Consider the following 22,789-nt stretch of genomic DNA (forward strand, 5'->3'; position numbering starts at 1 on the left):
CTAAACGCAAACCGGATGGAATAGCATGCCGCTGCAAGATGCTGTGGTAGCCATGCTGGTTCAGTATGCTTTCAATTTTGAATAAATCCCCAACAGTGTCACCAGCAAAGCACCCCAACACATCACACCTCCTCCATGCTTCACGGTGGGAACCAGGCATGTAGAGTCCATCCGTTCACCTCTTCTGCGTCGCACAAAGACACGGTGGTTGGAACCAAAGATTTCAAACTTGTACTCATCAGACCAAAGCACAGATTTCCACTGGTCTAATGTCCATTCCTTGTGTTCTTTAGCCCAAACAAGTCACTTCTGCTTGTTGCCTGTCCTCAGCAGTGGTTTCCTAGCAGCTATTTTACTATGAAGGCCTGATTCACACAGTCTCCTCTTAACAGTTGTTCTAGAGATGTGTCTGCTGCTAGAACTCTGTGTGGCATTGACCTGTTCTCTAATCTGAGCTGCTGTTAACCTGCGATTTCTGAGGCTGGTGACTCGGATGAACTTATCGTCCGCAGCAGAGGTGACTCTTGGTCTTCCTTTCCTGGGGCGGTCCTCATGTCAGTCAGTTTCTTTGTAGTGCTTGATGGTTTTTGCCACTGCACTTGGGGACACTTTCAAAGTTTTCCCAATTGTTCGGACCGACTGACCTTAATTTCTTAAAGTAATGATGGCCACTCGTTTTTCTTTACTTGGCTGCTTTTTTCTTGCCATAATACAAAGTCTAACAGTCTATTCAGTAGGACTATCAGCTGTGTACTGTATCCACCTCCTGCACAACACAACTGATGGTCCCAACCCCATTTATAAGGCTTGAAATCCCACTTATTAAACCTGACAGGACATACCTGTGAAGTGAAAACCATTTCAGGTGACTACCTCTTGAATATAAGACAAATTTTCAGTTGTTTCACACTTTTTTTGTTCAGTATATAATTGGACATGTGTTAATTCATAGTTTTGATGCCTTCAGTGTGAATCTACAATTTTCATAGTCATGAAAATAAAGAAAACTCTTTGAATGAGAAGGTGTACTGTTTCTAGGAGTCGTCCAGGACAGCACTAGAGAGATGGGTTCCACCTCTGGAGGAAGGAAACACATAACCAGATCTTTAAATGGAGGCTTCCAATCCCTCTTCCTCAGTCTAACCGAGAACTTCCCAGAACGGCTTCAGAAACAAAAACGCTCGTAAAGCGCCGCTTAAACTAGCAGCACTTTACCAGCGTTTTTCGAGCGTTATTGGGGCACTTTTAACCCCTGCTAGTGGCCAAATAAAGGGTTAAAAGCGCCCACAAAACGCTGCTGCCAATAGCGTTTTTCAGGCGTTTTACAGGCGCGTCCCATGGTGGTATTCACCGCTCCAAAAGCGCTGCAAAGAAGCTGCTTGCAGGACTTTTTTTTTGACGCCCTGCCAGCGCAGCGCCTTGGTGTGAAAGCACTCGGGCTTTTACATTGGGATTGCAGTTGCGGCTTCTTTCAGGCGTATTTTTTAACGCTAAAGCGCATGAAAAACGCCCCAGTGTGAAAGGGGTCTAACTCTAGTTTTCTCTAGTCTGTCCAGGACAGCACTAGAGAGGATCAATGAGAACTTGCCAGATTTTTTTGGGGGGGGGGGGGGGGGATGGGGTGTTGTACTACCATTTGGAGGACTTTTCTCCCAAACACTTGGTCTTGCGCTGAGATAAGGTCCAATCTACAATGTTTCATGAAAGTCGAGTAGTTTCACCATGTTGCTGCTCGACAGATTTGTTCTGGTGTCGCTCCAGCTTGCTCTGCCCAAGAAGCGGAGTGAATGTGTAGTGAGCCATGGGGGAAAAGGGACTTTTTTTTCTAAATGTTAGAAGCTTCCACAACAGCTTGTTTAATCCATCTTGCAACTGTTTTTTTGAAGCTTGGGCCCCCAATTTATTTCCCCGACAGCGAATAGAGAATTGGAATTTCTTTTTATATATTCTTTATTTAAACTTCAAGGAGGTTACATAGTCCAGTTACATACATTTTCATAAATACATACAAACATTCGTCGGTGCTCAGTCCCTTTTAATCTCTACCAAAAATACAATTTCCCTGGTTTACATAACTGAGAGCCCATTTCTTATTTATCTCTACTGTTTTTACGTATTCCACTTTCCCTCCTTTTATTTTAGTTTTTTTTTTCCCCCCCTTCCCTCCCACCCTCCGGAATTGGAATTTCTAATGCTTTTCGACAATTCCAGATAACGCAAGACACAGGCTCTCGCATCCAGTTGGAACTCTATTTGCGTCGGATTGGTGGGGGACCCACAGAATTAAGGTAAAACAATTTCCTGAGTTCTATGGAATTTTGTCACGACTTTAGGCAAAAAAAAAAAAACTGGGTTTGTGCATAGCACCAGCCCGTCTTCAAAAACGTAAAAAAAAAAAGTCTCTTATGGAAATTGCTTGCTGCTTGCTAATGCGTCTAGTTGCGACTATGGCCACTAAAAAGACAACTTTGAGCGTGACCCATTTAGCCATGTGATCCTGCAGCTCCACCTCCCATGTCAGTGAGCAGGGAAGGTAGAGCTCCACTCACCGATACAGGTTTATGTGACCTGTATCGGGTGTTATGTGGAGAGAAGTTAGGCTGAAATTACACTTTAAAAAAGGTCTGGTAGGCTGCAATATATTCAGTTTTTGGGGCGTTTAATAGTTCAACACTAAATTAACATTCACCAAAAATCTTTTACTCCCCCTCCCTAGCATTCCTGAATTTGTATCGTAACTAGAGGTCGACCGATCCATCGGCTGATATTTGGCTGTTTTTATGAAATCGGCAACGGCCGATTATTGTGCAAACCATGCCGATTCGCGGGTAACACTGTACCCGGCCGCCTGCAGTACAGACCTGTGTCCCAGCTGCAGCAGCATGTAAAAATCAACCCACGATCCTTCACCCGTGCTGCCGGCCACTATAGAAAGGAAGGATTTCACTGGTTTCACTGGCACCGTACCGCCTAGCCCTATCAGGGGCAGGTGGTACGGTGCCAGTGAAACCAGTAGCGCCTAGCCCTATTAGGTGCAAGCAGATAGATACCAGCATGTATGGCGGGTTAGTCACAAAAATGGAGTGCGTGTTACTGTGCTCCCCTGCAGACTTTATTTAATCTCCTTTTAAAAAGGGATACCTGGCTGAGGCTGACATTGAGAAAATGGATGACCCTCCTCCACAGTCACCTCTCTCTACCCCCCCCCCCCCCTCCGCCACAGCCACCTCTCTCTACCCACCCCCTCCTCCACAGCCACCTCTCTCTACCCACCCCCTCCTCCACAGCCACCTCTCTCTACCCACCCCCTCCTCCACAGCCACCTCTCTCTACCCACCCCCTCCTCCACAGCCACCTCTCTCTACCCACCCCCTCCTCCACAGCCACCTCTCTCTACCCACCCCCTCCTCCACAGCCACCTCTCTACCCACCCCTCCTCCACAGCCACCTCTCTCTACCCACCCCTCTCCCCACCCCCTCCTCCACAGCCACCTCTCTACCCACCCCTCTCCCCACCCCCTCCTCCACAGCCACCTCTCTCTACCCACCCCCTCCCCCACAGCCACCTCTCTCTACCCACCCTCTCCTCCACAGCCACTTCTCTCTACCCACCCTCTCCTCCACAGCCACTTCTCTCTACCCACCCTCTCCTCCACAGCCACTTCTCTCTACCCACCCTCCTCTCTCTACCCACCCTTTCTCGCCAGCCACCTCTCTGTACCCCGCCTATCTTAACATTTTGTTAATTTAAGCTATTTTCTGCATCCCTTCTTTATTGTTTAACTGTTAGATTTAATGAAATGAAGGCAAAAATAAAATATCGGCCATCGGCTGCTCCGATTTCTAAATATCGGCCAGAGAAAAACCCATATCGGTCAACCTCTAATCATAACCTTATACTTGAGGGCGTTCCAATTATTAAGACTTCTGCAGTTAAGAACGTTTTCCAATAAAAACTTTAAAAACTCTTGCAAATCTTTTAAAAAAGCCAATTGCTGATATCGGACAGGATAGAGTAATTACAGAAAAAAAAAAAAAAAAAAAAAAATCTAGGCTGACTTAGTATAGCCAGGTGTTATATAATGCTGAGTCAAGCTGTATTGTAACCCTGTATACCTACTAATAAAATAGTTAAAAAAATAAAAATAAATAGCCCAACTTACAGTATTACTATTCAGCGAAAGTCTTTGGAAGAGGGACATCGGAAAGAAGGAAACTTCCATAGCTAATGCAAGGCAAATCTTGAAACATTAAAAGAAAACCTGCAGTGAGAAATTGGGACTTCCACTGCAGACCTGTGCCTATGAATACTAGTGGCATGGCTTTAAATGTGCAAGGTTACTTCCCAGGACAAGAAAGCATCTTGTGAAGTCAGAATTCCTGACTTGTATACTTGTTCCAGATTAGAGCTTCAAACTTCTGAAAGTAATTCTAAAAAAATATAGCACCAGTTTTGCACAGAGCTTTATAATGGTAGGGCAGACAGTACATTTACAGTGAGGGAAAAAAAGTATTTTAACCCCTGCTGATTTTGTACATTTGCCCACTGACAGAGAAATGATCAGCCTATAATTTTAAAGTTTCCCAGTGGGGATTGTGTTCTTGGGGCCATAGGCAGCATTCCTCCTCCTCTAAACACAGTTGTTGATGCCAAAGAGCCAGATTTTGATTTCATCTGACCACACCACTTCACACAGTTCTCCTCTGAATCATTTAGAAGTTTATTAGCAAAACTCCAGATAGGCCTTTACAACCTTGCGGGTTCTTCCGGATTTCAGTCCTTCATGACGTAGTAACAATTGTTTTACTTTGTGACCATGTTCCCAGCTGCCTTGAGATCACTGACTCTCCCCTGTAGTTCTGGGCTGACTCCTCACCGTTCTCATGATCATTGAAACTCCACAAGGGGAGATCTTGCATGGAGCCCCAGACAGAGGGATATTGAAAGTTCGTTTGTGTTAATTTATTTGTAAATGTAAGAATCACACCAACTATTTCAGCCTCCAACCAAGCTGCTTGGTGATGGTCTCGTAGTCCATTCCAGCCTTGTGTAGGTCTACAATCTTGTCCCTGACATCCTTAGACAGCTCTTTGATCTTATTAGAGAGATTGGAATCTGATTGCTTCTGTGGACAGGTGTCTTTTATACAGGTAACAAGCTGAGATTCAGAGCACTCCCTTTAAGAGAGTGCCCATAATCTCAGCTTGTTACTTCTATAGAAGACACCTGGGAGGCAGAAATCTTGCTGATTGATAGGGGATCAAATGCTTATTTCACTCATTTAGGCTTGATTTACACTAAATACATTTTTTGATGCATTTTTCAGAAATGCAGGGAAATTTTAACATGGGTTCCTATGGAACATGTTCACATCAATGCATTTTAGTGCCCCTGTGTTTTTGGAAAGGGTTGGGGACTTTTTTTTCCCGCAAGATGAAGCGTTTTGCATGTAATAGAATTCAATGGACCTGATTCTGATAAGCCCCCTAAAAATGAGCTTTATTTGAATCCAAAAAAAAAAAAAAAGAAAAAAAAAGTGACTTTATTGGCGTGTGGCCATCGAGACATCACTTTATTCCTACTTTAGCCACCTGGGACTCTCCCGAGAGAGAGAGATTGATCCTTTAAAGAAAAAAAATAAATAAATCACACACGAGACTTTAGTATCACTTGGAGCCACTGGAACAATGATAGCCACGTAGTGCTAGATGTTAGCAATTATAACATACACATTTTCTTTATGGGTCTTCACAGGGGATCTTTCAAACTGTTCTCTATGAAGTGATATTAAAGTTTCTTTTTTTGTATTAAAAAAGGGTTATCTTGCGGGCATGATCCGGAGTCCAGCATTCATAGCTGGTCATTGGATTTGATAGCAGCGCAGCCATTGGCACCCACTGCTGTCAATCTATCCAATCAAGTGCTGAGAACCCCGGGCAGAGGCACAGCGCATCCTCGCCATTTGAAATTCCAGGGCCCAGTCGAGGGGGGGTGGGAGGGACACATGACAATGACTGGGATTGGGGCGGTCACCACCAGGTGTTTCACCTAAAATGCGTTACGGTGCAAAAAACACAAGGGTTTACAACCACTTTAATATGGTCAAAGGTGAAGGATCCACTTATGTTGCCCTTATGCTTCAATATATGCACACATACATGTAGAAATCCTATTACATAAATGGGAAAAACCATACAACAAATCTGATGCTCGTTCTCCGTTTCATTCCCCCTCATTGGCTCTTACCCTTTTCTGTAACTTCTTCTCATCAACAACTATGTGGTCTTCATTTGGATTCCTTGCACAACATCTACCTGTTATTTTCTTTCCTTAATTCTCATACTTTGCATTGACCCAGGAATGCTAGTTAACTAAACTTTAAATGTTTAACCAATTAAATAAAATTGGGAAATGCCAAAACCACTAAATAAAACCAACATTAAACACCTCCCAAGCTTAAAATGACAAGGAAACCAAATATGTAGGACAAAAATAACAAAACCTTGGGGTTGATTTGCTAAAACTGGAGGGTGGGATGTCCCATAGCAATGCCAACTGAAGGGAGGGTGACGCAACAAAAAGTAGGGCACCAAGAGATTAGGACTTATACTGCAGCCTGCAGTATACTGCTCCCAAAGGCGATATCCTCATGACCTTTTACATCTATTCTATTCGTCTTCCTGGCAGATCCTTGAGGACTGCAGAAGAATCTCCCCTATTGAGTGAGCGGGGCTCAGCATCTTGTAGGTTTCCTCCTCCAAGACCTCTTGTCCCTGGGTTAAATCGGATTACCTTTTAAACCTGACGGCGAAAGCCATGACTGCCTGGAGACTAATACTCCTGGCACAAAAGAAGGAGCTTTAAAAATGAAAATATATTTACCCCTTTACTTTAATGGCAAAAGGGGGTACTTTATCCAAAACATTCCCAAATAGCCGTTTCGCTGCAAAATGAAGACTAGCCAGGAGCTTCTGATGGGTGAAAGTTTATCCTCTGCTGACGTGCGTTCCCACACATGCATTTAGCGGTTTGTGTTAGCAACAATGTGTACAGAACTGCGTATAGCACCTGGTATTCCCAGGCGGTCTCCAATACAGGTAATAACCAGGCCTGACCCTGCTTAGCCTCTGAGATCAGATGAGATCGGGCGCTTTCAGGGTGATGTGGCACTAGGCATCTCAGAAGTTGTGCATTTAGCTAGTTTATAAGCAAGCACCTGCATGAGGACCTTGTCAAGGTTTTACAAACAGAAACTCACAAAGCAATTATTGAAAATATAAAGCTGCCAGATCCTGGCCCTGGATATAGCAGCGTTAATTGCTGGTATAATCTACTTAGTGAATTTCCTCCTCCATAGGATGAAGTGTAAAAAACTTTTAGGAGGGGAAAAAGAATATATAAAAACGTTTATCTGGGAGATCCTCTCAGATACAAAAAAAAAAAGCAACCCCAAACACTAAGTTAAGGGAGCATAAATGTGGAGTGGACCATACAAGAAATTGAACCAATCTTAAGATTGAAACCAGCTGATTCTCCCACATTTGGCACCTCAGAAGAGGAATCATCAGCCTCACCATGGTCCCCTGAGGGGATTAGCCTTCTTCCGGGCAGGAAGTGGTTCCTCAGTTTGAAGGTCCTGGGCAAGGGAAGAGAACCTGTGTGATTAAATTTGCTAAACTTTTTTTTTTTTTTTAAACCCATCATGGCTGAGGGAAAAAAAATATCTTGAGGGGAACCTTTTTAGCTCTATTTTGGGGGTGTTTTAACCCCCTTTCTGACCTTAGCCCGATGCACAAAGCAGAGGTACCAACAGAAGAAATCACATCCACTGCTTGAGCAATAGTCCAGCCACTGCTATTAATGCTCAACCTCATGCAAATAGTAAATGTGTTAAGCATGAAATGCCTGTGTCCCTAAAACCTCTTTCATGCTCCCTTTGCTCTCACGTCTGACAAATTTTTCTGCCAATATAAATGGATTATTATTTTTTTATTATTATTTAAAAACACACTCCCGCGTTGGAGCACGCCAACGCCACATTAAGCCTCACCCCCACCTTGCATTGCGACCCCCTCCTTTCAAAACGCTTTCCCGCACATGCACCAGCCTCCGATCTGAAGGGATCAGCTTGCGAGTGAGGGAGGGATGGCGTGGAGGAGACCCGGAAGCCGCCTGTGAAGGGACGGTGAAAGAAAAAAAAAAATGGCATTGACGATTGTTTTCAGTTCTCCCTTATACTCAGCCTCATGAAGAGGGGAAGAGTTCAGCCCAGGTGGGGGTGTCTGGAGGAAGCAAAAACCCTCCAAACTTACCAGAGGTCTGCCTGCTGGCTGGAGAAAGTCTGCTGCTTCTGTGACACAGCGTGATCTCTGAGCAAAGCATGAGAAGGTACATGCTCCATACAGCCCCCAGTGGTGACACATAGGCATAGCATTTACTTTAAAGGAGACAATTCATAAGAAAATGTTAAATTTCTTAGAAAAACTCCACTTACCTTTCCTGCCACAAGGTTTTCTGTGGTAAACCAACAGACCCAATCTTCACCCAATCTTCAGGAACAAAACACACACACACACACACACACACACACACACACAAGGGTTTACAACCCTTTTAATGCCTGTGTGTTGTGTTAATTTTGAAGGGACAGCAAATTTACACTGTTACACAAGCTGTACACACCACTACTTTATATTGTAGCAAAGTGTAATTTCATCAGTGTTGTCACATGAAAAAGATATAATAAAATGTGAGGGGTGTACTCACTTTTGTGAGATACTATATACCCAAACAAAAAAAAATCCACAAAACAAGTTAAAGAGGAAGTAAACTCTCCCACTCTGATAATTACTTATTATTATGGACTAAATGAAAAGAAGTATCAGACTATAGCCACTGTAATCCAGCCCAAATCGCATATTACTTCCTGTTTAAAGGAACTTTAAAAAACTTGTTTGCAGGGGTTAGGCAGCACCATCTTAAGTATTGTTTTCTGAGTCCACAGTGGAGTGTATTTCCGCCCTTACATTGAGCACTTCCTGTACTGTTAACCAAGCCTCCTCCTTAATCCGTTTCTATGGCAACCCTGCTTCCCTGTTCATAGCTTACTTGTGCAGATGTCTAATGTTTGCCTTTGTCAGAATTATCAGCTTCAGCTGATAAGACTGCAGTATTGGCTAAGTTTAGACTGTATTTCATGTCACATAATCACATGGTGTGTAGGAGGAAGCTCTGAGTGATTAGCAGAGTTCAGTGTTGTGATGTAGGAAGTCCTGATAACAGATAGATAAGACAGAGAGTGTGCCTTAAATCAGGGGAGATCTGGGCATGCTCAGTGACTTCATTCTACAGAACAACAAGGATTACAACAATATTAAGCAAGTAAGGAGATATCTACAAGCAGTGTTCATTAGGGTTTTTTATGCTGATTTACATGGGACAAAGTTGTGGGGGAGGGTTTACAACCACTTTAACTGCCATTAAGGGAGTTAAATACACCCTCCTGGGAATTTTCCAGTGCCAGTTCAAAGCGTAGAAGTAAAAATGGATTATAGAAGTATATTTCTTTCTAGTAAACAAAAACAAGCGCACCATAACTTATTTTGTTTCACAAGCACTGGATTTTTGAAACACTGGTATACAATTGGCAAATGTTCTAAGAATGCAATAGGTCTTCTCCCACATAATACACAATACATTGGTGTGAATAAAACAAGCAGATTTTCCCATTACACCTGCACTGGAGAACAGCGGGTGCATCTGGTGTGGACAAACCCATAAGTCAAAAGTCAACTGGGCAACTGTGTACTTTTACAATACTATTTTTCAGAGAAACCTACCTTTAACATTGAGTTTCTATGTTCTATACAGAAAAGTACTCAATGCAAGCAATTAAAGATGCAAAAAATAAACACTTACCACAAAACATTCATGCTCCAAATACGGCATAACTATAACCACATGATCATTTTTTCTAAAACAATATTTTACACCCATGACGTTGTCATCTCCGCTAGAAAAAAAAAAATCATACAAATTTAAAAATACTTGTCAGATACTGGAGATAGACAAAATACACAAGCAGCTGAGCAGTTTATTGTATTGTTACCAGGAAATCGTCACAAGGGAAATACACTACAAATTAACATTTTATAGTGAATAGTTGATGGCTCCAAAGGCATCTGGAGTTACTATGCACTCTGATAAGAAAATATAATATATATATATATATATATATATATATATATATATATATATATATATATATATATATATATATATATATATATATATATATATATATTTTTTTTTTTAAGGGTCCTTTCACACGGGGCGGATCAGCGATCTCCGCTGAGCAGGAAGATAACAGGTCTGTCTCTGCACACTGCGCAGGGACGGACCTGTCACAGCGCCGCTCTCCCCTATGGGAGATCGGGCGACGACGGTCTGCAGTGTCCATCATCACCCGATCCGATGACAGATGGGAAAATAGCTTTTTCCTCTGTCACACTTTTTCGGATCGGAGCGGGTCAGATGTCAGCGGACTTGTCACCACTCACATCCGACGCTCCATAGACCTCTATGGAGCATCCGTTCAGGTCCGCCTGAAAAACTGACAGGCGGACCTGGACGGATCGTCCGTGTGAAAGGGGCCTTAATTGTAACAAAAAATAAAAACCAAAGAGGTGATCAAATGCCACCAAAAGAATCTATATTTGTGGGGGGAAAAAAAAATAAAAATTTCACTTGGGTACAGTGTTGTATGACCACGCAATTGTCAAAGTGCATCAGCGCTGAAAGCTGAAAATTGTTCTGGACAGGAGGGTGGTTTAAGTGCCCAGTAAGTGGTTAAAGTCTCCTTGTTATCCAGAGCACCCCATTCTCCACACTCCTTGAAAGAAAGATATAGGCTACAGTTTGAACCTTCTGAAAACAACTGCCCAAAGGTCTGATATTAGGGCTGAAACAACTAATTGATTAACAACTAATCGATTATGAAATTAATCGATTACTATTTTCATAATCGATTAATCGGTCAGTAACATAATGGGGTTAAAAAAACTAAAATGAACGCCTTATAGTACAAAAAGAGCAAATAATCGCTACTGTAAATATTAGTTTCACTGGTCTACAGTACAAAAAAAAAAAAGGGCTAATTTTAGTTTAACCCCATTATGTTACTAAAAACTTAGTCTAAGCCCCGTTCACACCTAAGCGAATAAAATGCGGCTTACACCGCATCCAATTTGCAGGACATTTTAAAATACATTCAAATGAATGCATCTTATTCACATATGTGCGTTGCATTTGCACTGCGCATTGCACAAAAAATGTGTGCGTTTTCTGGGCATTGCGTTGCCAATTACAAGAACATCCTCTATGGGAACACATCTGATTCGCAGATGCATTGTGTTCTGAACAAGAAATCTTTCCTTCTTCTCACTACACCTCCCCCTCCTCAGCTGATGCGCAGAGAGAACGGCGCGGCACCACTGAACAGCTGCCTTTTCTCTTCACAGAAAAAATGTAGCTGGAATTTGCACCACACTGGTGTAAACCCAGGCTTAGACCTGGTTCACATCTATGTGATTTTTGCAGAAATGCACTACAGTTCATTTGCATGGTTTCCTATGGGACACTTTCTCATCTGAAAGGGTCAGGGACTTTTAACGCAAAATGGTGCTTTATTGGTTCAATATACTTCAATGGAGAAGCTGCAGAAAAGCATGTAATGCGTTTTGCAGCAATTTGTGTTTTTTAATCTGCCCACAAAAAAAAAAAAAAAAAAAAGCAAATTGCAGTAAAATCACGTGCGCAAAAATCAAAAAACGTACAGCAAAAAGCACTGCAGAAACAGATCAAAAGCAAACTGCCTAGGTGTGTACCGAGCCTTATGCTGGTCACACGGATCCATTTTCAGATGAGAATATTCAGATGAAAAATCTTTGTACATTCGCTGAAAGAATTTTGTTTGAAATATTCACTTGTTTTTAAAATGAATGTAATTTCTGAATGAAAATCAGATACATTTGCTGAAAATTCCTGTGACCAAGAAGTTTTTTATTATTTCCAAATTGTACCATCACTGTGGTTGAAAATGAACGTCAATTTGACCCACTTTTTTTTTTATTTTTTTTAAAGGTTATTAACCGATTAATTGAAACAATAAAATCGGCCAACTAATCGATTATGAAAATAATAGTTAGTTGCAGCCCTGATATCACTACTTTCAGAGACACCAACCTGAAACAAGTAAATCAGAACAGTTGATGTGCATACTTGATTACTGAAGCCAGTTGATCAGAAGGACCGCCGTAATATCCAGCATTCTTAACAGGAAAAGTCAGAACAAGTATCACATAATTATGTAGTTTCCTTTAAAATGTACTTACCCAGCTACTGTAAGACACTGCAGTTCTGCTGCTATTCGAGTGGGGTGACTTGTAGGGATTAAATGTTTCAGAGCAAATTTCATATCCTCTCCTGACCTTAATCTTGCAATAGCCAAATACACAGAACTAAAAGTACCTAAAAAAGATAAATATTCAGTTATTTCTTGGAAACAACAAAAAAACAAAACAAAAAAAAACAAATACAATGGTCTGTCAGCAGTCAGGTAAGCAATGTACCCAACTTTTTTTTTTTTTTTTAAAGGATATGTGCATGTTAAACATTACCCAAGAAACAAAGAGCTATAAAAACATGCAATAAACGTTTGCATGCATACTAGCAAATTTCCAAACATCCCACAGAGGAATTTGAGAGCAGTCAGTTCTGTATTGTTTCTTGAAGGTAAAGACCATACAGAGGCGCTTTCCCTTGCTTTGCTACCAAGCAACGGACTTCAAACAAGCAGGTTTTGGACAATTTGCGCGCGTGCGCACACACACACACACACACACACACTTGATCTATGTCAGCAGCTTACCATATGGGGATGTTCAGAGAAGAATGATGGCTCTGAAACCTGCAGACAAAAATCAGCAAATACAGTTCCAATGATTTTCCTTGACAGGTTTAATTTAACCACTTCAGCCCGAACCATTTTGCTGGCCAAAGACCAGACCGCTTTTTGCGATTTGGCACTGCGTCGCTTTAATTGACAATTGCGCGGTCGTGCGACGTGGCTCCCAAACGAAATTGACGTCCTTTTTTTCCCCCACAAATAGAGCTTTCTTTTGGTGGTAATTGATCACCCCTGCGGATTTTATTTTTTGCGCTATAAACAAAAATAAAAATAAAAAAAGCGCATTATTATTTTTTTGTTATAATAAATAATATCCCCCAAAAATATTATAAAACAAACATTTTTTTCCCTCAGTTTAGGCCGATACGTTAAAAAAAAAAATAATAATTTGCAATAAGCGATTGATCGGTTTGTGCAAAAGTTATAGCGTTAACAAAATAGGGGATAGTTTTATGGCATGTTTATTCATTTTTTTTTTTACTAGTAATGGCGGCGATCAGCGATTTTTATTGTGACTGCAACATCATGGCGGACACATTGGACATTTTTGGGACCAGCTATATAAATGCAGCGATTCCTGTGTAAATGACACTGGCAGTGAAGGGGTTAACCAGTGGGTGGCAGTGTAGGGGTTAAGTGTTCCTAGGGGTGTGTTACTGTTGGGGGCTGGGCTTTCTTTTAGTGAACTCTGATCTCTGCTCCAATCACATGGAGCAGAAATCAGCGTCACTTGTTGCTAGGCAGAACGGGGAGATGCGGTTTACAACGGCCGCCCCGTGAGACGATCGCGGGTATGGCTGCGGTGATCGAGTCCACAAGACCCGCGACTGGACTCACGGTGGTCCCGACCAGCACTCGCTTGCGATGGCAGGGCGGCATTTAAGATTGGATGTAACCTGTATGCCAATATGCTTGCACGTGCCATTCTGCTGATGTACATCGCCGCGCACTGGTCGGGAAGTGGTTAAAGTGAACGAGTTTCTCACATGCATGGCAAGCAAGTTCACTTTAATAGGGCCATACCAACAGCTTAGATTTGCTGTTGATTTATTTGGCTCTCCGCCAAAAAAAAAAACATTTTTAAAAGCCAGCAGCTACACATACTGCATCTGCTGGCTTTTAACAATAGGACATTTTACCTGTCCTGGAGTCCCACGATGTGAGCACCGCAGCTGATGTTTCCATCAGCTGTCGGGTGCTGCCACCACCATTCCGGGTAAGCGAACCTGGCAGCGTAGCCTTATGGCATCACGCTGGGAAACAAACGGCGCATGTGCGAGGGCCCCGCTCCTCTCTCCTACCGGCCCGGCGACATGGAGAGGAGGCAGGAGCCCCGCGGTGATGTCACGGGCCACAGCCCAGACTCCCAGAAGTGGAAACAGGATACCTGTCAAAGACAGGTACCCTGTCCCCCCTCCCCCCGAAAAGTGACAATTGTGGCACCAGAGGGGGAGAGAAGACAAATGATCAGAAGTTCCACTTTTGGGTGGAACTCCGCTTTAACTCTTGGTGTCTCCTTGAGGAATTACGTACACCGCTACCATGGTGTTGGGTCAACTGGACCTTACAGGAAGGCCCTTCAGCTGCACCTTACAGGAAGGCCCTTCAGCAATCAATGCAAGGGAAATCCCCGTCAATCCCAGATGCTGATGGGCAGCAACCTCTCCTGTGGTGACAAAGCTCCCTGGATGAGAATAAGTAATCCAGAATGCCACCACAGCCCATCACGCTGGTGTTCATCTTCAGGAACCTCCGGGATAGAGTAATGGTTTTCCCCACCTCCAGCATCTGAGAAAATCCACCAGTGTTGGAATTATAGTCTTAAGAAGGTCTACCTGAGCCCTCAGAGCAAGAGCCCTCATCCAAGTTTCCAGGAGCAGGATGAAAAATTCAAACCTCTGAGTGTACACCACGTGAGGCACACTGATTTCCAGTAGAGGTGTAAATGGATATCTTAGAAGTCATTAATTTATCCTATAACAGGGATACTCCAAGTACAAGGAGACCCAGAACTAGGCCAAAGCCTTGGTGAACACTCTGGGAGCCGTTGCGGGCTAAACAGCAGGGCCACAAACCAAAAGAACAGAATTTGCAGGTAAGCATCTTTGATATCCACTGATGCCAAGAAAACTCCGTCAGAGAGGTCATCACTGAACGCACCAATTCCATCCAGAACTTCTGAGCTCATATAGAAACTTGGAGATCCTTGAAATTTAAGATGCGATAAACATTGCCATGAACAGGTTTTAGTAGAAACCATGAAGCATTTCACCTTCTGGAACTGGAATGATCACTTCTTGAGAAAGGATGATCGATGAACTTGCAGAAAGGAGCAAACTCTTGTAGATTCAAAGAAACTTTAAAGCATAAAGCAAGGAGGGGAAAAGCACTGAAAACTGAAGCATGTAGCCATGAGCTATTATACTGTGCATCCACTTGTTTGTGCTTCCAGATGTAATCATCTAAAGCAGGACAAAACAAAATGATCCCCTAGAAAAGGTAAATATTGTACATGCTTCTTTCAAGACAATACAACACTTTGGCCAAATAAACCTGTGCAAGAGTATGGCTAAGACCCCAAGATATAAAACATTGCTTATAGGGGTAGTTCTTTAACCACTACCCATGTGGTTTCACCCCCTTCCTGACCAGGCCATTTTTTTTTTACGATACTGCACTGCGTTACCGTATTTGCTGCCGTAGACTAGTGGGCGTAAAAGACGACCCCCTATTTTTCCAGTGAAAACTTTGGGTTTTGGGCTATACTCGCTGTATAAAAAAAAAAAAAAAAAAAAAAAAAAAAAAAAAAAAAGACTACTCCGCTTCCGAGGCAACACCATTAAAAAACAAAAACAACAAACAAAAAAACACACACAATTTGATTTAAATACGGTAATTTTGATCCTCATGGCTGAGCGAAATCGGTTCTTTATGAAACTAGCGGTTTAGGAGGAAGGGGAGCAGATGGGCCGCCTACTGGCCAAAATAGCAAGATCCCAACAACACTCCCCAGCCATTGGTGCTATACGCGCCTCTAACGGTAGGGTGGTTAACTCTCCCGAGGCCATTATACAAGAGCCTGCATCCTTCTATAAAAACTTCTATGGATCGAGGGATGCCTACACGGATGAGGACCCGGGAACATGTGTCTAGCATTGATCTACCCTCATTTTCAGAAGTAGCTAGAGAACAACTCAATTCCCCTCTTACTTTAGAGGAGCTCCAGGTGGCGGCCTGCTCTTTCCCCACCTGTAAGGCACCCGGGGAGGACAGCCTGCCTATGGTGGTGTACACTAAACATGGAACAATTACTGCCCGAATTACTGAAGGTTTTCTCCCTGGATGTTGGTCAGCTACCAGAATCCATGGCCAGGGCAAACATAATGCTATTGCTGAAACGGGGAAGGACCCAATTGACCCTGGCTCCTACAGACCTCTCTCACTACTTCAGAGTGATATGAAAATCCTTGCCAAGGTCCTGGCGCGTAGTGTCAATGGGATAATATCCAGCATCATCCATCAGTATCAGGCTGGCTTCATGCCGCAGAAGTCCACGGCCACCAACCTAAGACGCTTATTTTTAAATATGCAATTACAGGAAGATAATGGGGGCCGCAGGGCTCTCTTGTCTCTCCATGCCAACAAGGCATTTGACAGTGTCAGTTGGAGATTTCTCTGGGAAATATTGGAAACATTTGGTTTTGGGGAAAGATTCATCGCCTGGGTCAAGTTGTTGTATGCCTCTCCCCAGGCGACCATTAGGATAACTGACAGGATGTCACCGGCCTTCACTCTCAGCAGGGGGGACAAGGCAGGGCTGCCCACTGTCCCCTTTGCTCTTTGCGAATGCAATAAAGCCACTGGCGCCCCTGGTGCGGGGTAGCACTCAAGTCCAGGGGTTCCAATATGACACATTACAGGAAAAGATCATGTTGTATGCAGACGACATGCTACTTTTTCTGGGGGACCCAACACACTCCCTGGAAGGGGTTAGGTCTATTATGACACAGTTTGGACACTGCTCTGGTTTGACCATTAACTGGTCAAAGTCAGCCCTGATGATGCTAGATGAGGATCGGGTGGTGACCCTCCCCGACTCTTGTCCCACCCCGGTGGTGTCCAGTTTTAAATATTTGGGGATGCAGACATCGCCCAGGCTTGGGGATTACTGCTCCCTTAACCTTCCCTGGCGGTATGATTCAGTCTGGAATTAGGTGCTGAAAGCGGTACAATTATTTTGCATGGAAATCTAGCGTTTTATTTTGTAGTCCTGTAATTCTTTTGAATAACGCTCTTAAATCTCTTCAAACTAGAGTCTAGCAGACATCCCGGGTATGATAAAGTTTATAATATAATAAAGAATAAAAATTATTCAATAATGTAATCAAATCCTAAAAAACTAAAAAAAGGGACACGTTTTGGTTGCTATGGACAATCTCCAAATTCCAGGCAGAAAAAAAAAAAAAACAGTATTTATAAAATATAAAAGTGCATGCAGGGCATTGCACAGACCACTAGGGACAAAGGGGGTGTGTATTTTTTAATACAGCACTGTAATCTGTAAGATTACAGTGCTGTTTGTTTTGTGTTTTTACTTTTTTGAATTTCCCGCCGTCCTCCGCTGCCGTAACGCTGCAGGAAACGGAACTCGGCGGCATTCGGCACTGTGAATCAAGCGGAGGACAGCTCGATCACACATCGCGGCGGACATCGCTGGATCCAGGGGACAAGGTAAGTAAGTCTCACTGCGTCCTCCCCTGCATCGAGCGAAGCGTTCCCGAGTCTGGCTCGGGGTTACCGCTCCTGCTAGTAAATGCCCAACCAGAGCCAGACTTGGGATTACCGCTAGGGAGGTTAATGTGCACCCATTGCTCTCCCGATTTAGGGATAAAAATCAACACTTGAAATGCTCTTAAAATGTCACTTGCAGGCAAGGCCGATCTAAAAATGATATTAATGCTTTAATTTTCTCCACAACTCGCCAGTTGTAATACACCTGAAAATATTTAGAGTGGTGAACACCCTATTCAGAAGGCTTTTGTGGCATACTAGGTCCCCTCGAATTAGAATGGAGCAGTTGCAACAACCCAAAGACAGTGTAGGGTTGGCGGTACCCAACCCTTGGCTGTACTATATAGCTGCCCAGTTACATTTGATTGGCTCTATGTCCCAGGATCTGGGGAGCTCGGTGGCATGGCTGATGTTGCTAGCCACCAGGGCCGAGTCCACCCCGACAGGACTGGAGGTGCAAATATTTTTTTGAAGTCCAAACAAATCAACACTTTTGCTTATACAAAAGATCTGGAATAAGAGCAGACAACTCCAAGGGGTGCAGGGATTCACAGAATATAGCCCGATCTGGGACAACAACAAGTCGTATGTGGAGCTGGCCAAGCTGCAGCATGGGCCCAGACGGCATGCCCATGGTGTGACTCTGCCATCTCACATATTTGCAAATGGCAGGCTGCTAACCTTCCATGAATTGCGAGCCAAGTTTGCCTGCTAATATGCAATATTACTACCCTCAACTCCAACATGCAGTCATGGCATAGGGAAGCGCGGTGGAGTGGGCACAGTCGACCCGACACCGTGTTTCATGTGCTGCATACCAGCACTGAAATTAAAGGGTTAATTTCCCAATTCTACCAAATGCTGCTGGCGAAACACCTGCAAGCATTTCCATGTAAGGCGGAGGCCATTTGGGAAAGGGATCTAGGCCAACTCACAGGAGATCAGTGGGAAGAAGCCATGCAATCTGTAACCCTATGCTCTCTGAACGTAGCGCAGAAAGTATCCCAAGTATATATTTCATTGAGAGCTCACTACACCCCAACGAAACTCAATGAGATGGGCAGGCTGCAGGACCCATTATGCTGCCGATGACGGCGGCACGTCTCATGTGGAGGTTTCCAAAGCTCCAGAGGTATTGGAGCGAGGTTGTAGGTACACTTAACTAAGTAAGTATTTCAAACAATCCCCATAGACCCTCTATGCTGTTTGTTGGGGGTCCTGGAGGGTGTGATTTCCGAGGAACTGACCAGAATCGCAGTCTCAAGAGCACTATTTCAGGCCAGGAAGACGATAGTGATGGGATGGAAGTCAACTTTACCACCCAACACCACCTCCTGTATAGCCCACATGGGGAATACCCTCATTATGGAAGAGATATATATATATATATATATATATATATATATATATATATATATATATATATATATATATATATATATATATATATATATATATATATATATATAAAGCCCGGGCAGGTTTGAAAGAATATGGTCCAAATGGTTGGATACTCCCGGTCTGAGCCCCAGGGAGCTAGTTATGTCCAGAATTTTACAATGTCCATAAAAGTGACCTTTATATGAACGTAGAAATGCAATGTTGTAGTGCTACACTTAGGCATTCCTTTGATATATATTTGTGGAGTGTAATCTGATAGATTGCGTACAATGGAAACTGCTGTGATATATAAAATGTTCAATAAAAAAACCTTTGATAAAAAAAAAAAAAAAAAAAAAAAACAGTAATTTTAAATGAACATTGGTTCACTTTCTGGTACGGTGCTTAAAATCCTTCAAAATCCTCTTCATGTTCATCAATGACATCTTGTGTTACATTTGTAAGACAGTCATCATATGGATCTAATTCCACATCAGATGGTGTGGCTTCAGCTTCCCCTTCATCTTGCAAAGTACTCGCCCTCCATACCATCCAATTAATTAGCTATGCCACACTTCTTGAAAAGACTTACTTTTTCTGCATCAATATCATTCCAGGCTTTTATGACAAAGTTGCACAAATCATCCAACTGTGGAGCACGCATGTTTCCTCCTTTTGTGAATGACTTTTCACCGCTAATCATCCACTCATTCCACTGTTCTCAAATGCAATCTTTAAATGGCTTGTTTAGTGGCTGTACCAATGATGTCAATCCTGCAGGAATAACCGCTGCATCTGTGTTTATTCTTGTCAGCCTTTCCTTTGTGCTGGTAGTTAAATGAGCCCAGAACATATCCCACACCAGTAGGCTACATTCTCGACGAAGTCCACCTGGTCGTCTACTCCATACATTTTTAAGCCATCGCTTTACCCCTTCTTCATACATCCAGACTTTTTCATTCACATGTACAAAAACTCCAACAGGAAACTTGATTTTCGGCATCGTTTTTCTTTTGAAGATAATCATGGGTCTTAGTTTGGCACCATCAACTGTACATGCTAGTACCACTGTAAAACAGGACGTCTCACGTCCCGTTTTAATTAACACGATTTTTGCACCTTTTGAGTTGACCATTTTATTTCCAACCATTCATGGGCGTTTCATCCTTATTTCCAGTCTGACTTAACGCATAGAGGTGTTTCTTGCGCTGTTGTATTACATATGGATGGAAATTACTTACTTTTCCTTCAAGATCTGCAGGTAATATGGTCTTTTACCTCAGTACCAGATCATGCCTTTCCAAGAACCTAGAACACCAGGATATAGTGGAAGTAAATCCTTTGCTGTGATCCGGGTTAGATTTGGCCCACTGAACTGCAAAAATCCATGTTTTGTGTCACTACAAAACCATTGTGAGGATGCTCATGCACCATGTCTGCTACATGGGGCGTGGCCAGGCTGCAGTTGTAGCCGGACGCACACTCAGACAGCTCCACCAAATCTCTGTGATATTATCCTGGGAGCCCGCTCCATTCAGCCCGGAAACCCGCCAAACGGTACCCATCTGCTTCGCTAATCCTGACCGAGCCGCCCAATGCCATCTGGGAGTCAGACAGCCGCCATGAAGCGGCTAAATCCATCCCGCGCGACGGACCTCATGGGGCCAAAATGGCGCCGCCTCGCAGCGCTCCGCGAAGGACATTCATAGGGAGGCGGCTGCAAAGCTGTTCTCCAAACCGCTCTCCTCGGACCTGGCAGCCTTCCCCAGCAGGAAGGAGGAGCTCAATGGAGGGACACTGGATGCGGATGATACCATGCTGCTGGAGGACTCGCATAGCGCCACACTACCTTGGGACACAGTGAGTACTCCAAAAAATGCCTCGATTGGGCCCTTATCCCAGAGAAGCCCTGACAACGAGGGGGAACCTACGTTAAGGGACATTTTCACGGCAGTAAACTCCTGTAATGTTTCCATAACAGCCCTCACCACTGAGATCAAGGGGTTAAAGCTGAGATTACTTTTCTGCACCATGATGCGCAGAAGCTCAGGGAGAGGACATCTGCACTAGAGGGGAGAGTGAGCTCCCTGGAGGATGACATGGTGCCCATGCAGAATGACCTTACCTACAACAACCATCTGCTCATGCAACATGCCGCCCGTTTAGATGACAGGGAGAATAGAATGAGAAGAAATAATATAAGGGCCATAGGCATCCCGGAACGCATGGAGGGGAAAAACCCGGTGGAATTTATTGAAAGATGGCTGATCAATGCCTTTGGCAGGGAGGTGTTCTCCCCCATGTTTTCGGTTGAACGTGCACACAGAGTCCCAGCCAGACCACCACCACAGGGAGCTCCGCCTAGACCATTCCTTTTCAAACTCCTTAATTATAAAGACAGAGATGTGATTCTCCTCAATGCCAGGATAAAGCCCACCGCCCTGAAGATGGAAAAATGCCAAGATCTCTCCATTCCCTGATTTCTCCGCTGATCTACAAAAGAAACGTACTAAATTTCCAGATGTCAAGCGTCGGCTTAGAGAGCTCAATCTTAAGTATGCTATGTTATACCCCTCTCTGGGCTCTGTGCAGTTCTTTGATACTCCATCTTTAGCAGTGCAATGGTTGGACCGCGAGGAACAGTCTATTCGTGCTGCCCACGCCAGGCGCGGCGCACCCCCATGAGGAACTTATCTTGCAAGCCGTCATATGGGTCTCATTGCACTTTTTCTCCCTACTTACATCATGCCAAGGTGGAGGTAACTTGCTATCTGTCTGTGTTTTCGTGTCTGGAAATGCGTATAGCTACAGTTCTTGCTGTTGAGAAGTTTGGGACACTTCAGTGCACTTCCTCTGTTGCCCCCAGGATGGACTGGACAAGATCCCCATCCGGAAAGTTATTATGGCCCTGTTGGCCTACTGTTTTTGGTTCATTTTTTAATTTTTATTATCTTTGATTTCCTCATCTTTCTCCTACCGCGCAGTTTGCCTTGACTTCCTCAACAATTGCCCTGACATTGGGGACACTCCCCTCTCACTATGTTATTGCCCCACGTCTATTTTTGGAGTTGCTGCTACTGGACTTATTGCACCCTCCTAGGGGCAATTTGCTGAACTGGCCATACCCCATCCTAGGGGGTGGCCTGCACACTATGGGGGTCATATGTATATGCTTTGCTTGTACCGATACTCTTTGCCGATTATGTGCTCTTACCCCAATGTCTATAGCAACAAGAGTTGTCCTGGAATGTCAGGGGTCTGAATAACCCGATCAAGCGCTTGGCGGTGCTGCGGACGGTCAGGCGCTTGAATGCTGATGTGGTGTGCCTACAGGAGACTCACCTCCCCCCGACCATCACTCCAGTGTTGGCGAGGAGACAGTTTAGTCATCAATACCATGCTACCTGCTCGGTGTAGTCGAGGGGGGCGAGTATCCTGGTTAAAAGTGGCACACAATTCTCCCCGCTGAATACCAAAATCGACCCAGTGGGCTGCTATATTTTTTTTATTATGCTCTCTTTTTGGGACTAAATGTATTATTGTGGGGTTGTACATTCCTCCTCCGTTCTCGGCCACCCGCCTCAACTTACTGGCGGACTATATGTCCCACTTCCTGGGTGTACCCTTTTTGGTTGTAGGGGATTTTAACA

The 22,789-nt window shown here is 43.7% G+C and overlaps 1 protein-coding gene across 2 annotated transcripts in view; it reads right to left on the reverse strand.

Moving 5' to 3' along the window:
- CDC7 (cell division cycle 7) overlaps window positions 1-22,789 on the reverse strand; it is a 90,565-nt gene that overhangs the window by 57,975 nt on the left and 9,801 nt on the right. Inside the window, exons 2-4 of one of the 2 annotated variants that reach the window (XM_077452934.1) lie at window positions 12,930-12,968; window positions 12,394-12,529; window positions 9,920-10,013 (exon numbers count right to left, since the gene is read on the reverse strand). In XM_077452934.1, coding sequence (XP_077309060.1) covers window positions 9,920-10,013; window positions 12,394-12,476 — 177 coding nt within the window. In that variant the 5' untranslated portion in view covers window positions 12,477-12,529; window positions 12,930-12,968. The remainder of the gene's footprint in view (window positions 1-9,919; window positions 10,014-12,393; window positions 12,530-12,929; window positions 12,969-22,789) is intronic. The other variant, XM_077452933.1, reaches the window with a different exon arrangement.

The sequence above is a fragment of the Lithobates pipiens genome, unplaced genomic scaffold, assembly GCF_037356315.1.
Source record: "Lithobates pipiens isolate NorthernLeopardFrog02 unplaced genomic scaffold, aLitPip1_a1.2 Scaffold_23, whole genome shotgun sequence".
In the NCBI taxonomy this organism is placed as follows: Eukaryota; Metazoa; Chordata; class Amphibia; order Anura; family Ranidae; genus Lithobates; species Lithobates pipiens.